Source organism: Lepidochelys kempii, chromosome 17 (genome assembly GCF_965140265.1).
Source record: "Lepidochelys kempii isolate rLepKem1 chromosome 17, rLepKem1.hap2, whole genome shotgun sequence".
NCBI lineage: Eukaryota > Metazoa > Chordata > Testudines > Cheloniidae > Lepidochelys > Lepidochelys kempii.
Window position 1 is genome coordinate 16183140 of NC_133272.1, and position 15981 is coordinate 16199120.

At 37.2% G+C, this 15981-nt stretch overlaps 1 protein-coding gene across 5 annotated transcripts in view; it reads right to left on the bottom strand.

Moving 5' to 3' along the window:
* Positions 1-15981, bottom strand: part of LOC140899643 (general transcription factor II-I-like) — a 47941-nt gene that overhangs the window by 12064 nt on the left and 19896 nt on the right. For all 5 annotated transcript variants that reach the window (XR_012155406.1, XR_012155408.1, XR_012155407.1 and 2 more), the window contains 12 exons: positions 12686-12869; positions 11042-11100; positions 8756-8827; positions 7795-7978; positions 7396-7454; positions 4540-4611; positions 3805-3988; positions 3267-3325; positions 2392-2475; positions 1808-1900; positions 893-958; positions 150-333 (listed from right to left, as the gene is read on the bottom strand). Coding sequence is in view for 1 of the 5 variants with exons in the window: in XM_073315477.1 (XP_073171578.1) it covers positions 150-333; positions 893-958; positions 1808-1900; positions 2392-2475; positions 3267-3325; positions 3805-3988; positions 4540-4611; positions 7396-7454; positions 7795-7978; positions 8756-8827; positions 11042-11100; positions 12686-12869 (1300 nt within the window). In the remaining 4 variants the exon portion in view is untranslated. The remainder of the gene's footprint in view (positions 1-149; positions 334-892; positions 959-1807; positions 1901-2391; positions 2476-3266; positions 3326-3804; positions 3989-4539; positions 4612-7395; positions 7455-7794; positions 7979-8755; positions 8828-11041; positions 11101-12685; positions 12870-15981) is intronic.

Sequence of the window (15981 nt, forward strand, 5' to 3'; positions counted from 1 at the left end):
AAAAATCCTCTGACGTTTCCCGGTTTGCTAGACATTTCAGTACATATACACTAGTGTGGTTAATGGAGGAATCTAGCACTCTTCAGGGCTTAATCTTTGTTTTTTTAAGCTTTGCAGCTCATTTCCATTGACACACACAGTTCTCTTACTTTTTTATGATAAATTTTATCTTAGATTTGTTTCGCAGGATCTTCTCCAATCTTGGAATGCCAAAAGTAGATGGTCGGCGGAATGGCACCCCCTCAGGTAGTCCTTCCACGTAGAAATCCTCTGGATAGGATTCAAATAACGCAAATGGGACCTTGACAGGATCTTTAAGCCCCAGAGCTTCCCCTGAAATGAAAGAGAGCATTAAAATTAGAAAACTAGTATTTTATCCTGAAGAAGGGAGTTAGGTTTCCAACACTGCTGGTGGGCAGAAAGTGGGCCATGCTCCTCAGATACCTTCCACATACATGCAAGGGGGAAATCTCAAGTCTGCAGTAAATCAAGCAAGCGCCTCTTCCTGAGAGAGTGTTTGAGTCCCTAACAGCACAGCTCCTCTTGCAGCCATGTTGTCTGGCTGAGCAACAAGGAGTACATAGCAATATGGAACTAATGGGTTTCTGGTGGACCACAGGATGTCTGTGGATTTTTGAAGCCAAACCCCTGCACCACTCCTCCATTCCCAGCCTTACATGGAAAACTTAGGGGGAATCCGATCATTTGGAATTTTCAATCTGCGATGTGAGAATCAATCTCCTGGGAGATAACAGGGCCCAGAGTCTGCAAGGCTATTAGAGCCTTTCAAAATCTGTGTACGAACAGCACCATCAGACACAACGTACACGCCTAACCAAGTTATCTCATCAAGCTCTAAAAGATACATCTTAAAAAAGGTTGATATGCTTACCACATTTTTCATTAAAAAGATTTTCAACTTTTTGTTTTAGGTCAGTAATTTTGGCATTCCAAGCCTCTGTCAGGAAATCAGAAGAGTTAGATTAGCATTTGTATACTTGTATTGAGCAAAAAAATCTGTCTAGGAACTGTGTATTTATATATATATTTTTAAACATTTACAAAAATTGTTTACCGACTACTATGAAGTCAAAAATGAACAAAATTGCTATCACACACTAAAGAGCATTGAACCATTCCCTTTTAATCCTAACTCATAACCACTACTAAGACTCTTCTCCTTGAAGCTTTACAAAAGATCTCAGTTAATGAATGAACCAAAGAGTCAACTGTAATGAATTCAACAGTGATATATTACAGTTCTCAGAGGCACACAGAATAATCTGAGCTAGCACCCAAACTTTGAAAAGGCCAGACAGACATGGTATTTCCTTGAGAAATGTGATCTCGATACTAGTTTCGTGAAAGGATAGATATTTATCACAAATCAATACTAACCCTTCTAACTCCATTCTAAACTTTATTACTAAGCAAATGGAACGGTTTTTGTGTTTTACGTTTTGTGACTATCGTGTTGATAACCCTGCACAGGGCAAACCCACAACAGGGAGGAAAAGTTAAAACTCCTTCACATGACTGCCCCAAATATGTCTTCTAAAAGCAGGGAACCATGGTCAGAGACCTGCTCTCTGATGATTACTGTGAGCTGCAGATATCCTAATCTTCTGAGTTCTGTGATCACCTATCCCGATAAATGCTTTTTGAATTTGCATGTAACTCAGTCATCAAATGCAGAAAGAAGATATCACTGTTAAAAAAACCTCTCTACTATTATCAAATCTCAAAAACTTCCAAATATCAAAATTAACAAAGGCTATCAAGACAGATTAAAACCCACAATATTTACCAAAAGAAAACTCTCTTCCTCGTGGCTTGAAGCCCATATTGGATCCATTGGTTTGAGAATTAGTTCGAACATCTGTTTGTGGTTTATTAGGACCTGCAGAAATGAACACACACTTTATAATATTTAAGAGCGAGAGAGAACATACAAGTAACCATCTTGTGAGAGAAACAAAAATGATGAAATATGGCAACTGATTATAAGTAAAACAACTGAGTCAACAGTGGAACAAAAATGCTGTTTAGAAGTGCTTTAAGGATTGTGGAATTAAAACATAACATACTTTAGCACCATTTAGTCATTGTCCACCCTTCTGTATTATTTTCCTTAAAACAAGTTCTCATTTCTCTCTTTGGAATGAAGGATCCAAATGTATTGTGAAACAACCTTTGACAGAGCCATCGTTCTGTCTATAATTTATGTTAATCAGAAATGAAAAATAGAACTGGTATCGTGAAGTTAAATTGAGTTTTCTACACAGGACCATTTTTTTAAAATAATATAATTGTATTGTGGATGAAAGGTCTTCTGCAGTTACTATTACAAGTTACTTTAATAAGAATATTCCCTAAAGGGAGATTTCCTACCTTCTTCAACAGTCACCTCAATCTCTGGAACCTTTGAATTGCTTGCAGGACTTCTTGCTCTCTTTGAGCTCTTTGGACTCAATGCTACAAATCAACAATACTGTTATTCTTCAGTAATGGACATACTGCACAGATCCCAAAAGACAGTATTTGGAAACATCCCACAAACAAAATAATCTGACATACAATGTGTATTGTTTAATGGTGTGCTTTATAAAATCAAAACAATGCAGGTAAGATCACAAACTTTAAAAAGTGAATTTATTGCTTGTGAAATAAGCAGGTCTGACAGACACTCATTCAATATCCACTACAGATTGTGAGCACTACACAAGATAAATACAGGTAGTATCTTCAGCATACTGGTTTGAAATGGAATTTACATCTTTGGTACTTTTTATTACCTAATCCAAAAAGTTAATTCATTTTGATATTTATAAAGATCTTTATTTTGTAAACAACTTGAAAGTTTCCCTAAGAAATTTTATTTTTTAAGTTCCAATTTACATACTAGATGATGGTGTTAACAGCAAAATCAATGAGAACCAAGAGCTTTGTCATTTGTATAGTTTACATCCTCCAGATTTGTGTTGCTCCAGGTCATAAAATAAATGAATGGTATAACCGGTGTGCTCTTAAGCAGATATTAATGTCTGACTTTTGTTATATTTCCCAATGTTTTAAAAGAATATAGGTTTTGTATTTTTAGGAAAACCCTTTGGGCCAGATTCTACCACCCTTGCTTGTGTTAGGTAGCACCTCTCTCTGCCAGTAGCCCACACAGTTTTCAAGTACTAAGCTGTTACTCAGCCAGGTAAGAGAAGCAGAATCTGGGCTTCTGGGGTGAGGGCAGTATGGAATGTTTAACCACTTACCTTTAGTGTTTACTTTACTAGCCAATCCAGCAGGCAAATAAGAAGTGACAAGCTCTGGCCTAAAAATGTAAAATATGTTACAGAATGCAGTCTAATAATTAGAGATACAAAAAAAAGTACAGTGAATTATTTACATATTTATTGGGATTCAGAAAAATTTATATAAATCATTGTAACAGTCTTTTAGATCTGAAGTATGGATGAGTCAATGTAAATTAATAGGAAAGAGTTCCAAAATCTAAGACTAAGTACCTTGCTTTTTGCATTTACTCTAGTGGGAAAAATGCTTCAAGATGTAAAACTATCTTCCCTAGATACACATTGCATGACACACTCCAATTACGCACATACACCTCATTTTGTGAAATTTAATCAGCAAGGCATGTCCTTTTATCAGAGAAAGTGAATGTACTAAAATATGTCTTTTATAGATAAAACAAAGTGAACTTAGACAGCATTTAAAAACCCAAAAGCCCCAGAAAGAGTTTCATATAATTTTAGCAACCAGCAGTTAAAAATAACCAAATGATAAACTTACTTTTTAACAATAAATTTGATTTTGCCACTTCCACGGACAATTCTTTCAAGGCGTGGAATTCCAAACCACGTGGGACTCCGGAAAGGGATTCCTTCTGGCAAGCCTTCCACGTACAAGTACTCAGGATTCGATTCAAATACAGGGTAGGGAACCTTCACTGCCTCTGAAAGACCCAGGGCCTGGGCTGAAAATGAAGATGATGTGACAAGCTCAGATGGGAGGCATTTTATTTTGATAGTTCTTAGTAAGGTTGGCATTTTTATTAGTTATAGTGGCAGCAGCATCCCTAATCAGAATCAGAAAAGGACGAGAGAAGGGGTTTAAAACAACTTTCCCACCATCATTCCACAGTTTGGAATCACTGCATGTAGTGATTTTGTGGATCTTACTAGGTAAGATCTTGCAATAATTATCAATCTAGGTCCATGGTACCTGCTACTGTTTTATAAGAGTTCCTTTCACCTAAGGATCTCAAAGCCCTTTATGAATTTGCATAAATGTCATTAATCCCCTTTTTAGAGAAAACTAGACAAAGAGTACGGATATGACTTGCCTCATGTCACATGGCAAGCAACTAGCAAGAGTGGGGAATAAAACCCAAGACTCCCACATCTGTTGTTCTGTCACATTTTTAATATTTGTTTTAATTTATTGTGCACCACAATTCTCCTTGAACAGAAGATTGTTTTAAAACAGAGTAGAACTACAACACAGTTTACTGAGGGTTTAACTCACCAAATTTCAGATTAAATATCTCTTCCACTTGCTTCCTTAGTTTTGTGATTCTGACATTCCAATCTTCTTTGACTGAAAATCAAAAATAGATGCATCTTGGGTTACTGAGTTATTAACAGATATTTGGGGAAAAGTGGTACCACTAAGCATATTTCTTTTATCACTGGAGTCTAAACTATTAATGCAAAAATTGTCTTGCTTTCTAAGGTGCACAATCACAATTTGGTATAGAAGGATTTACACATCTACTGCTTATTATGGTAACTGAAATTATATACAGAATATACATAATAATGGGAAAATATGTCTAAGCATGATTATAAATCTCTATCACTGCCCCCAAGTGTATGAACTTGTCCTTCAGGACCCTTAGCAGTGGGAAAGAATTATTTTAGTGGCTTTGACACAGCCGGAATTATTAATGATTTTAGCTCATGAGATTAAAAATCTTTAGAACAGAATAGGAAGATTTAGAGCTTTGCCATAAATTTTGACTATCAAAAATAATTTAGTCTTGCTTTTTATTATAAATGAAAGTTCGTGACAGAAAGCAAGCCAGGGGCCAATTTTCTAAATTAGGTGTAGAGGGAGGGAGAGTGCACATTAGTGGAAATAAAAAATAAATACCATACGTACTCATTCATTAGCCTGTTCATTTATAAGCCGACCCCCCAAGATGGATAGGTAAAAACAGTAAAAACTGTATGACCCTTTCATAAGCCGACCCTATATTTCAGGGCTTTGCAAACTTTGGCTCCCGGCCTGTCAGGGTAAGCCGCTGGCGGGTCAGGACATTTTGTTTACCTGGAGCGTCTTCAGGCATGGAGCCCCTCAGCTCCCATTGGCTGGGAACGGCGAACTGCGGCCACAGGGAGCTGAGGGACTCCATGCCTGCAGGCGCTCCAGGTAAACAAAATGGCAATGTATTAGACATTCAATTCAATGATTTCAGTTTAAAATCATCAAATTTTGGCGTAAATCCATTTATAAGCCGACTCCCGATCTTTTATGTGTCACTTTTTTACCAAAAATATTCGGCTTATGAACGAGTATATACAGTACTTAAATATACTCATTTTATTCCCCAGCAAACAGTGCAATCATAATTATTGATCATATCCACTGAGGACAGATAACTTGTACTGTAGCATTTTTTAAAAAGACATATGCATGAAACAAGCAATATGTACACAGGATCACAAGCTCAAAATCATATTTCAAATGAACAAATTATCTGGCCTGTTTTACTTCTAACTCCTTCAATTATGAAAACAAAGAATGTTCATAAACAACATAAATGGTGAAAATTATTAATTTAAAAGAGTTCACATGGACCCCAGCCCTGCAAGCATTTACCACAAGCTTATGTATACAAGAAAGTATTTGCACGATCGGAGCCTTAATTTGGCAAGTGAAAAGAATATACTGAACAGCTGTATTTTTAGATTTCTAGTGCCACCACACAAGAAGCACAAGGGAGTATTGTCTGGGCTGAACACACATGAGGGGAAGTTTTCTATCCAGCCAAAGAGCACCATATTATTCTTACTAACCAAAATAATTCTTGAATTTTTTTTTAAATACAAAATCAAAATGTTGCCCCCCTAAACTATCTGGTATAGGAACTACATTTATTTATTGCTCTGCAAAACTAACATTTTGAATTGTTCAAAAAATTGGTATTTGTGCTGAGACACACACAGTCTGCTTTAGCAACAACGGCACAGAGGACCTTCTCCAGTTTTGCCTTAGGACTAACTGCCAGGAAAGAATGATGCATCCAGTGGTTTGCACTATCGTTCCAATCCAAAACCAACATTTTTTCTGTGTGTATTTGTCTAACTTGTACCCTGGATATGGCTATAGGCAAAGTTGTGTGTGTATTTACAGAACTAGTCTTTCCTAGCAGCTGATGATAGATATAATAACCAGTGGGAAATCAGCATGGCATTCTGATCACTCTATTAGGCATGATTGCTGCATGCCGATTCTTCCAGAAGTAAGATGCTATTAAAGCAGTGTCTTTCGTCACTGGTATTGTTCATACTTATTGCTGCAGATATCTTGTCAACCTGCCAGATAGTTGTACAGTAGGACAATAAGCTAGGGCTTTGGCAGCAAGACTGAAATTAGATGCTGCCTAACTCTGCACTGCAGCTTTCAATGGGCTACCCTATCTCCACATACAAATCTTATCCCTGAAAGCCAAGAAAAATCCTCAATCCCACTTTGATAAGGCATGGATACTGTTGAACTGTAAACATTTGGAGGGAAAAGCAACCTGCATTCTCTGCTTAGGTAAAACCTAACATTTGTTGTGGTTCTGTGGATTGAAAATTGTTAATACAGCCCTCTGACTAAACCAAACTGTGCTTTATAAGTCATTAAAGTGATCAGGTTCCAATCTGCACATACATGGTACCTCTGACCTGATGATAGCAACATGTTTTACAAATAAATTCAGTGTCATAACACTGCTGTTTGGTAGATATTGCACCCAGGTGGGTAAATGGGGCTAGAGAAATCTAGTAAAGCAGGTTCTTTTCCCATGCTCATCACCATAGTATTGGAATACCTTCTAATAGTGCGATAAACAACAGGATCATCATCTACCATAAGGTATTCTTTTCTCTTTCTTCTTCATGAGTAAACGTGCATATTTTACAAAGATTATCTAGCAAAACATGAAAGATTCCTTCAAATACAAATATATTCATTTAAAGAGAGTTTCTCTTCTGTATTTATACATATTTGGTACCACTTTTCTCATGCTTAGAGAGGTCAGAAAAATTCATTTAATTTATTTATTCTGCATATGGATATATAGATGGAACTTGCATACAGTATGCGTCCTACCTGGTGTATTTGATCTTGGTTGAGTAACTTCTGTTGGACTGAGGGTTAGTAGTTCTGGCCTGTAATTAGAGAGCAGGTTATCAAATTGTTCTATACAGTCTCTGAATAATGATTTTTTTGTTTGTTTTATGAATCTATGTTTTGATTTTAATATTATTTATTTCAAATTGTCACCAAAATGGGCTGGTTGCTATATAGACATTTAGGAAGATGATGGCCTAAACTGCGAACACCAATTTTCTTTGCAATGTGAAATATCTTCTGTCCGCCTGGTACCAGAACTCAGAATGCTTTATGGCATTATAAAGCTGAAAGCTTTTCTTTTGCTTCAGTCAATCAATCAATCTCCTGGCCTTTTCCTCTTGCTTTTTCAATTTATGCACTAAAATGTTCACCTACCTTTTGATTACAAATTTTATTCTGTTGCCCACTTGAATAATCTTTTCCAGCCGAGGGATTCCATACCAGGATGGGCTCCTAAATGGAATGTTCTCTGGCAGACCCTCCACATAGAGATCACTGGGGTGTGCCTCAAATTTCTGGTACGGGACAGCCTTCGGCTCAGTGCTCCCTAGGGCCTCAGCTGTTAGAACAACAGAAATTCAACAAAACAAATCCAATGATCGATCAGTTCAGCCAAACAGTTTGATTCAGCAAAAACTATATCACAAAGTCTCTGGGCCGTCACAAACAGTAACATTAGGTACTAGCATAGCAAAGAATATTCAAACCCACTGGACTCCAAGTTGAAGACACAGAGTTTAGAGAACTAATTATCATAGTGTCCCATCCGATGTTCAGTAAGTAGCCCACCAACAGTGCCAGATTGAAGATTAATGCCAATGGGTTTGCACAGGAGAAAAAGTCAAAGCAGGATTGGGCTCAAAGTGATTTGAACTTATTTTCAGACAGTATCAAATTTTCAGTGGTTTCATTCTTGACCTGTATATGTTCCTAAGTAGGCTGGGGAAACAGCATTCAAATTCAAGCCCGGAAATGCTCAGCTATTAATCCTAACAGTGCCACTGACATTATACTGTACATTGAAAAATAAGGTATTTGCTTTACCACAACTAGAGAGAAAAATCCAAATGCAAAAGGAATCAGAACCATAAAAGGCAACTTTACAGATGAACTTTACTGAACATTTACCCTTTTGACTAAACATTACAGCAATAAAAGATTTATTTTTTGCTTAACAGTCAGGATTTCAAGCATTTGGAAAATTTTCATTCAAGAGTTTCATCCACTTATGCCTCAGAAGGATCCAATAAAGCTTTCTTAAGGATAGCTAATATGAAATCAACCTACTATGGATTAAAAGCCACAAAGGAAGTTGGAATACTAGCAGTGTACTTACCAAATTTTTTACAGAAAAGTTGATCTACCATCTTTCTTAATTTGGTGATTCGGGCATACCACTCTTCTTTCACTACAATTAACAGTAACGGAACAAAGATAACATTCCTTAATTATTTTGATTAACCGCAAGATTGTAAAGACAAGTCACACAGTTGCTATTCACTAACACTATACAACATGGCATGGATTATTAGTTTCCCCAACCATAAGGCTATCAAGAGATCTGAGTACACCTTATTTGTCTTCATATTACTTCTATTAAACCCTTCAGTAAAACAGCAAAAGGGGGCTGGATTTAAAATCACAAAAGCAAGGATACAGTTATGTTTTGCACTCTATCCTTAGCGTATCCTGTGCCTACAGCCCCTTGAATTTGGTCCTCAAAGCCGGTGGGTGAACAGGTTCACAACAGTAGGTGATCTTTCTTTGCAGATGACATACAATACCTTCATGCAATTGGTTAAGGATGGAATGACATCCTTAAATCTTATTTTCTGTTCAAATATTACAAAAATAAGGGTTTATTTTTCTTTAAATACCAATATACAGCTGCATAAAGAACACTACACAAGCTTCACCAATGCAGATTCTTACTCCTAGCCTCTCACGCCTCTGGACTCAGGAACTCTAATATTCCCAATTCCTTCTCTCAGATCAAGGTTGACAATGTGCATTTTTGGGGTGTAGGAGGCTTCTATGAGCTACCATCGCTTCAAACTATATTACAATTTGTATAGACTCTTAACATCTAGCTTAAGACAATTAGCAAAACCTGACCCTGAAGTGGAGACAGGTGGTAGGATAACAACTTAATCAAAACACATGTTGAGGAAAGTAATTTTCCAATTATCATTCACACAATGCTATATGCTTTTTATTATTATTATTAAAGAAAAATAAGAGTAATTCTTTGTCTTCCAGGTTTGGGGGAAAAGAAACTGATCAATATGGATTATAATGTTGATAAATGCTTGCATTCTTATCTTTGAGTGAAAATTTCTAGTATCTTTGAATGCGCTTCGAGGGGAGGCAAAAAACGCAGGAGTTTTTACCTGTTGAGAATATTTACCATTGGAGAAATAATCAAGTGGTAAAAGGAATTACCTTTTGCATTACAACAAAAGAATTGTCACATTCTCTAAGTCAGTCTTGCCTTATGCCAGTAGCCATGAAGATAACCAATATCACCATTAATATATTTTTGGCACATATCAGCCTAATCTCACACTTCAGTTTAAATACATCATCAACTTAATCAAACATACTCTGATAAATATACCTCTCTAGCCACTAAAATGGGCTACCCACTAAAATCAACTGTATAGATAGAAAGCCTGTCAAACTAATAATCAAATGATAGCCTCTTTACGTGGCCTATTTCATCTCATCGGTTAGCTCAGTAAGACTCTGAAAAGCACAATGTTCCTTGAAGTGAAAAATGTGGTACAGCCAGTTTAGCCATTCACATCTCATTTTACCTTCACCACCTGTGTGCAAAAGGTTCGGTTTAAATTCAGGTTCATACATGCACTGTTCTGGGCCTCATGTTACAGTTTCTAAACACAATAATATCATCTGGCTCTTATGTAGTGCTTTTCATCAGTAGATCTCGAAGCACACCACAAAGAAGGTCAGGAACCAAATCTGTATGTGCTCATTGTGAATACACTTACAATTACGGATAGGGCATAAATGGATACACAGCATTTTTTGCCCATTCCCATTGTGAAAATGTGGGTGAGGTATGTTACCAAGGGTTTTGGTTTTTAAGCCCATCTACGCCTTCAATATCAAAATATCATTTGACAGACCAGACCATCCCACTAGTGAGTTTTTCAAACTCTGAATTTGAAAAGTATTAAGTTTTAATTTTTCTGGCTTGACAACAGTATTTCCAGACCAGCTGTTGTATAGACTTACAACGTAAGCAAACACTGTTTTATACAGGCCAGGGTCTCTGCATCTTAGTTGTCAGATTTATTCTCTTTCTTAGTCAGTTTCAATGTGGACTGAGATGTGAGGTTGAGAGGGGAATAAACATTGGGGGTACTGCTCACTAATCACAACATATTTCCAGGAAAGTAGGCTTTTCATTTACTTGCTGAAAAAGCCTATATTTTTGAAAAACTCTTTTTCCAAAACCAAACGCTATCTTTGCCGTGCATTATACTAAAAAAACAGGTTGTGACAGGAAGGACACAAAGTGAATACAACTCATGCCTCTATATATAGAAGATATTCCATCATATTGCTGTTATGCAACCCAAAAGTTTAGAAGTCCTACCTCCTGCAGCTGGTTTGTCCAGCGGTGCATCTTCTCGTGTTGAATTCAAAAGTTCATGCCTGAAAATTTTTAACAAATATACATTGTTCAGCATTAACATACCTTCAGATATGTTTTTACCAAATTTATAGCATTTATAGGAAGTTATAGCATACAGCTCTGTAGCAAATTCTACTGTTAGTTACCACTGTGGGACCAGAACAGTATTCAGTATCCCCAGCATACTGGTTATAGTCAATACCAAACCCTGAAGGCTCTTACTTGCCAAAAGAATCTTACTTACAGCTTGCCAAAAGAATTTTTGACACATGTTTTTTTGCTGAGATATGCAGTTTCGTTGAAGCCAAAACATTTCACAGACACATACAAACTTTGATGGGAAGGTTTCTGGTGTCCAGGATGGACTCTCCAATCCCCATCACAGAAAGGGGCATAAAGAGACAAATCAAAAAACTGACCTTTTTGATGTGAAAAAGATGTTTTAATCTTATTAATTATTATTTGTATTACTGTAGCACCTAGATGCCCTAATCTTGGATCAGGACTGCGGAGTGCTAGGGACTGTCCGAACACAGAACTAAAAGTCTCTGCTCCAACGGGCTTACAATCTAAGTCCATACAATTTCATTTAGCAAAAATGTGCAAGGAAGTTCCTTTTTAAATTTTTTGTTTTTCTTCCCATGTGGAATGAAAAAAGATTTTCAAGTCTCCAAAGTTGCAGTTATAAAGAATGCTTGTTCTCCAGACAGCTCTAGTTACTACACACAACAAAAGTAAGGGAAAGGTAACAGAACTGCTGTACTTTATTAAGGGTCTTTGGCTTGTGACCAATTTAGGAAGGGTGTTCAGATATTTCCCCCCCCCCCCCCCAAAGTGAGACAAAGGTGGCAGATCTCAAAGATTATAATCAGTTGCAGAACAGAGTCTGTGCTCTCATCACAACCTCATCTTACTTTCCTGTGGACAGCCACGAAAGGCTCTGCACAGACATCAGTGAAACAGTTTCCCAGATTTCCAGGGTATATAACACCAATGCTGAAGGGAAGGCAACATATGAAAACAAAACATTTTCGTCCTCAGCTAATTATGGGCTTGAGCCAAAGCTCATGGCAGTTAATGGAGAGATTTCCATTAACAGCATTAAACAGGTCAAAATGGCAGTTGTCTTGTATCTGAGCTTCATTTATATTACTTGCCCTATCACATCCGTCCGAAGTGAACCACCAAGCTATTAGTGGTGAATGTCACACACCAGTCATTGGACAACTCGAAACAATATTCTGATAGGAAAAACAGAAGAACAGATCCATAAAAACTTGAAATTCACACCTAGATCCTCAGCTGGTGTAAACTGGCCGAGCCCCCAAGTCTATGGAGTTATGCCAAATTACACCACCCGAGGATCTGGCCCATGATATTAGAGAAAATTCTTCACCAGTTGGGATCTTGTACAATCACATTGTGGTGTCAAATCTGTGCTTGAATAATGCTTGAGTGGTTTGACCGAAAAGATTCCTTCTTGCTAGCACTACAAAAGCATCTGTTGGTAGTAATTAATTTGGAAATTCTCAGAAATAGTGAAGAATTTTGGTTAGAGCACGGTACGAAGAAAGGAAGAGTGAAAATAAATGCAAAGCTCCTTACTTCTTAATCACAAACCGTATCCGCTCCTTGGCCAGCAGTATCCTCTCAAGGCGCGGAATCCCATAGGTAGATGGCCTCCTGAAGGGAATTCCTTCTGGAAGGCCTTCCACATACAAGTCTTCTACATGAGACTGGAAAAGTGGGTATGGGATAGACACTGGACCTTTTGCTTTTATAGCTTGAGCTTTAAGATAAAAGGAAAATAAAAACATTAGCATAGCTCATCACCTTACCTAACCTATTTGCTTGGCACTAATCTGAACAATATAAACACAAGCAGATAAGCAGGCAATAAATGCTTCTTATAATCTCTAACCACCTAAACATTCTATTTATGCTTTATTTACAGTGGGAACGTTTCCCATTCTTTCTCTCACCCCAGCAAGCTCATCTTTCCCCACTTCTCAGCAAAAATGTAGTAGCAGAGACTGCACCTGTTACTGCAAAGTTTCATCTTACTTTGGTTTCATTTTCTGGTACATTGTAGAGTATCAAATAATCAAAACAACTACAAACCAAGTAAATTTTTCGACGCATTAATTCTCAGTTTGCCAACATGGTAACAAAAATTCAGTAATTCATAATGGGCTTCCAGTCTTTGGAATGACTTAATGAAGTTCTGCTTTATTTCAACAGTTAAGGAATTGACTGAGCAAACACCACATTTCTTACAAGGCCAAGAACAAAAATGTGGTCTTAAAAACAACCAGTCTTCAAAAATAAAAAGCCAATAGCTCATTCATTAGTAGCAGAAGCAGAAACTAACCTCAGTATACCTTTACAAAAAGAACATTAATCCCAAGTATTACCAACCAAGCGGTTTGGTGTATTTTGTTGTTTGAGGTTTAGCTATGAAATTAGAAGCAAGGTTAACTAGGGAGAAAGTTTTTTAATAGACCAAAATCTGCCCTGGGGTAACCACATATACACCTCACGGACTTCAATGATGTATCTGAGGGCAGAATTTGGCCCTGAAAGTACAGACAGTAATGCAAAGAAACCATCCTTCTAAGATACCACCTGCACTACAAGACAAACCATGAGGCTTCTCAAGGAAATTTAGAGTTAACAATGACACTGCATACTTAACTGGTTTTGTAGCTATGTATTTCAAGACATGCTTCATACAGTCTATACTGAAGCATAGTATCTTAGAACAACAGTTAAGTTCATGAAAGCAGAGCACCATGTACCAGCTGCAACTCTTTCCCTAACTCCTTATATTGCCTAGATATTGCACAAGACTCAGTAGTGAGATTGCATGTTGTAGGCCTGATCCTGTTCCCTTTACAGGAAACAGGAGTTTTGTCAGAGATTCCAGTAGAATCAGGATGAGATCCAATAAGTGATCCACTAACTAGAAGTGCGGCAATCTGAGTTAAGGCCAAATCAGAGGAATCTCAGCTGCGTTAATAACTTTTGAAAGTATATGGTGGTCAAGGCACTTTCTCAAGTGACATAATTCAATGTGGAGGCAGCCAGTCAGACATAGGCTATGTTCAAAATAATCAAGTTAGCTGTACACCAAATGCTTAATCACTTTTTATATATGGGGAAGAGCCAATTGAGTATTTAAGGGCATTTAAATACACATTGTTTGAAGTCCTGTTTTGAAAGACACACATTATTATTATTTCAGGCAGCCCAATGTGCAAGTTAAACAAAAGAGGAAACTTTGAAAATACTGTTTATTAGTCCTATATTCTGCATAAGGTTATAAAAATGATAGTCTAGTTTGAACACAATTATTGCTAATATGGTTTCAACCCTAGTATATATAGGCCCAAACTGGAATGGGACACTATACATATGAAGTAACAAAGATCCATCTGGAGAAATTTTTAGGAAATGGCATATTCAGAGATGATCTCCACAGAATGAGTCACATGGCAATCCCTGAAACTTGCCACATATTATATTAATCCTTCATTAGGGAAGTTTTATTACAATACTACAGCTCTGCCAAGTAAATCAGTGGGTGAGTGGTGAGAAGCATCACAAACCCAAGGGAACAGCTTCAGAAGGAAAGAAATGTTTGTAAACTACAAATGGCATAGGGAAACAGAGATAAAGGTGCAACACCAAAATTCTGAAGGGTCAGATCACAACAAAGCATCAACCAAAACCAGCTTTAACATAATAAGGAGAATGCTATTTCAATAAATAACTAACAACAGGTAAGTTTTTACAAGTCGAAATCTTTATTTTTCTTAAATCAATAAAATGTTTAGCAGATTCTCTTATCTCCAGACAGAGCAAAGACATAATCAGCAGTACAGTCTGCAGTGAAGCGTCTTGATTTGGATCCTTACAAGGTTTGGTATTCAAATTCTACCAGAACTAGATTTTTTTCATTTTTCAAATTAATCTGTATTCACCAGCTAAGGAATTGCATTTACACTATAATACATTTGTACATTTACTTTACATCCAAATACAAAAAGATAATACCCAAGGTGTCAGTAGTAAATAATAATGACTGACATTTGTAAAGCACCTTTCACCTAGAAATCCTGAGTAATATTACAAAGAATAGGCATAGTTCTGGACATCCACAACTCATTGAACTGTAGGAGATGTGCATACATACAGGAGGACAGAATTTGATTCTGAATATGTGATCACTTTACCCTTCACTGATATGCAATGCAGCCACTTCTAGGACATAAGGTGGCAGATTTTGAAGGATGCACCATAAACTCAAGCATCTATTCAGACACATGGCTGCACGACTGTCCTTCACTAACTGAAGCTATCGGAGACTTTCAGGGAGGCTAAATGCAACCACTGAATTCAGAGTTAGGTGGTGTCACTGGGACTACAACTCCCCTCCATAGCACAACCAGGTATTATAAACCAGATTCTCAGCTGATTTATGTCTGTATAGCACCACTAAAATCAGGCCAGTTTAGTTAGCCATTATACTTGAGTTCAATGGTGCTATGCAGATTTATGCCAGCTGAGAATCTGGCCCTGGATATTTAATGACAAAGTGGTCACGACTCCAGTTTTGAATGACATCCAAAAAGATACTCCCATTTTTAACAGTAGATGGGTACCAGAAAAATATATCAATTTCAAAGAACGTAATAGCCTTTTCCCCTCTGTCAACAAATGCAGCTGGTCATCTCTCTTGTACAGACACAGAAATGACTCTGACTGCAACACATGACAATCAGCCTCACAGTCAGACACATGCACTCCCTTCGCCTTTTAGGGATCACATGATTGTTGCTTCATTTTAAAAACAATCTGTCATCCACAACAGCAAAGCAGCAAATAATTATCTTAGGAAG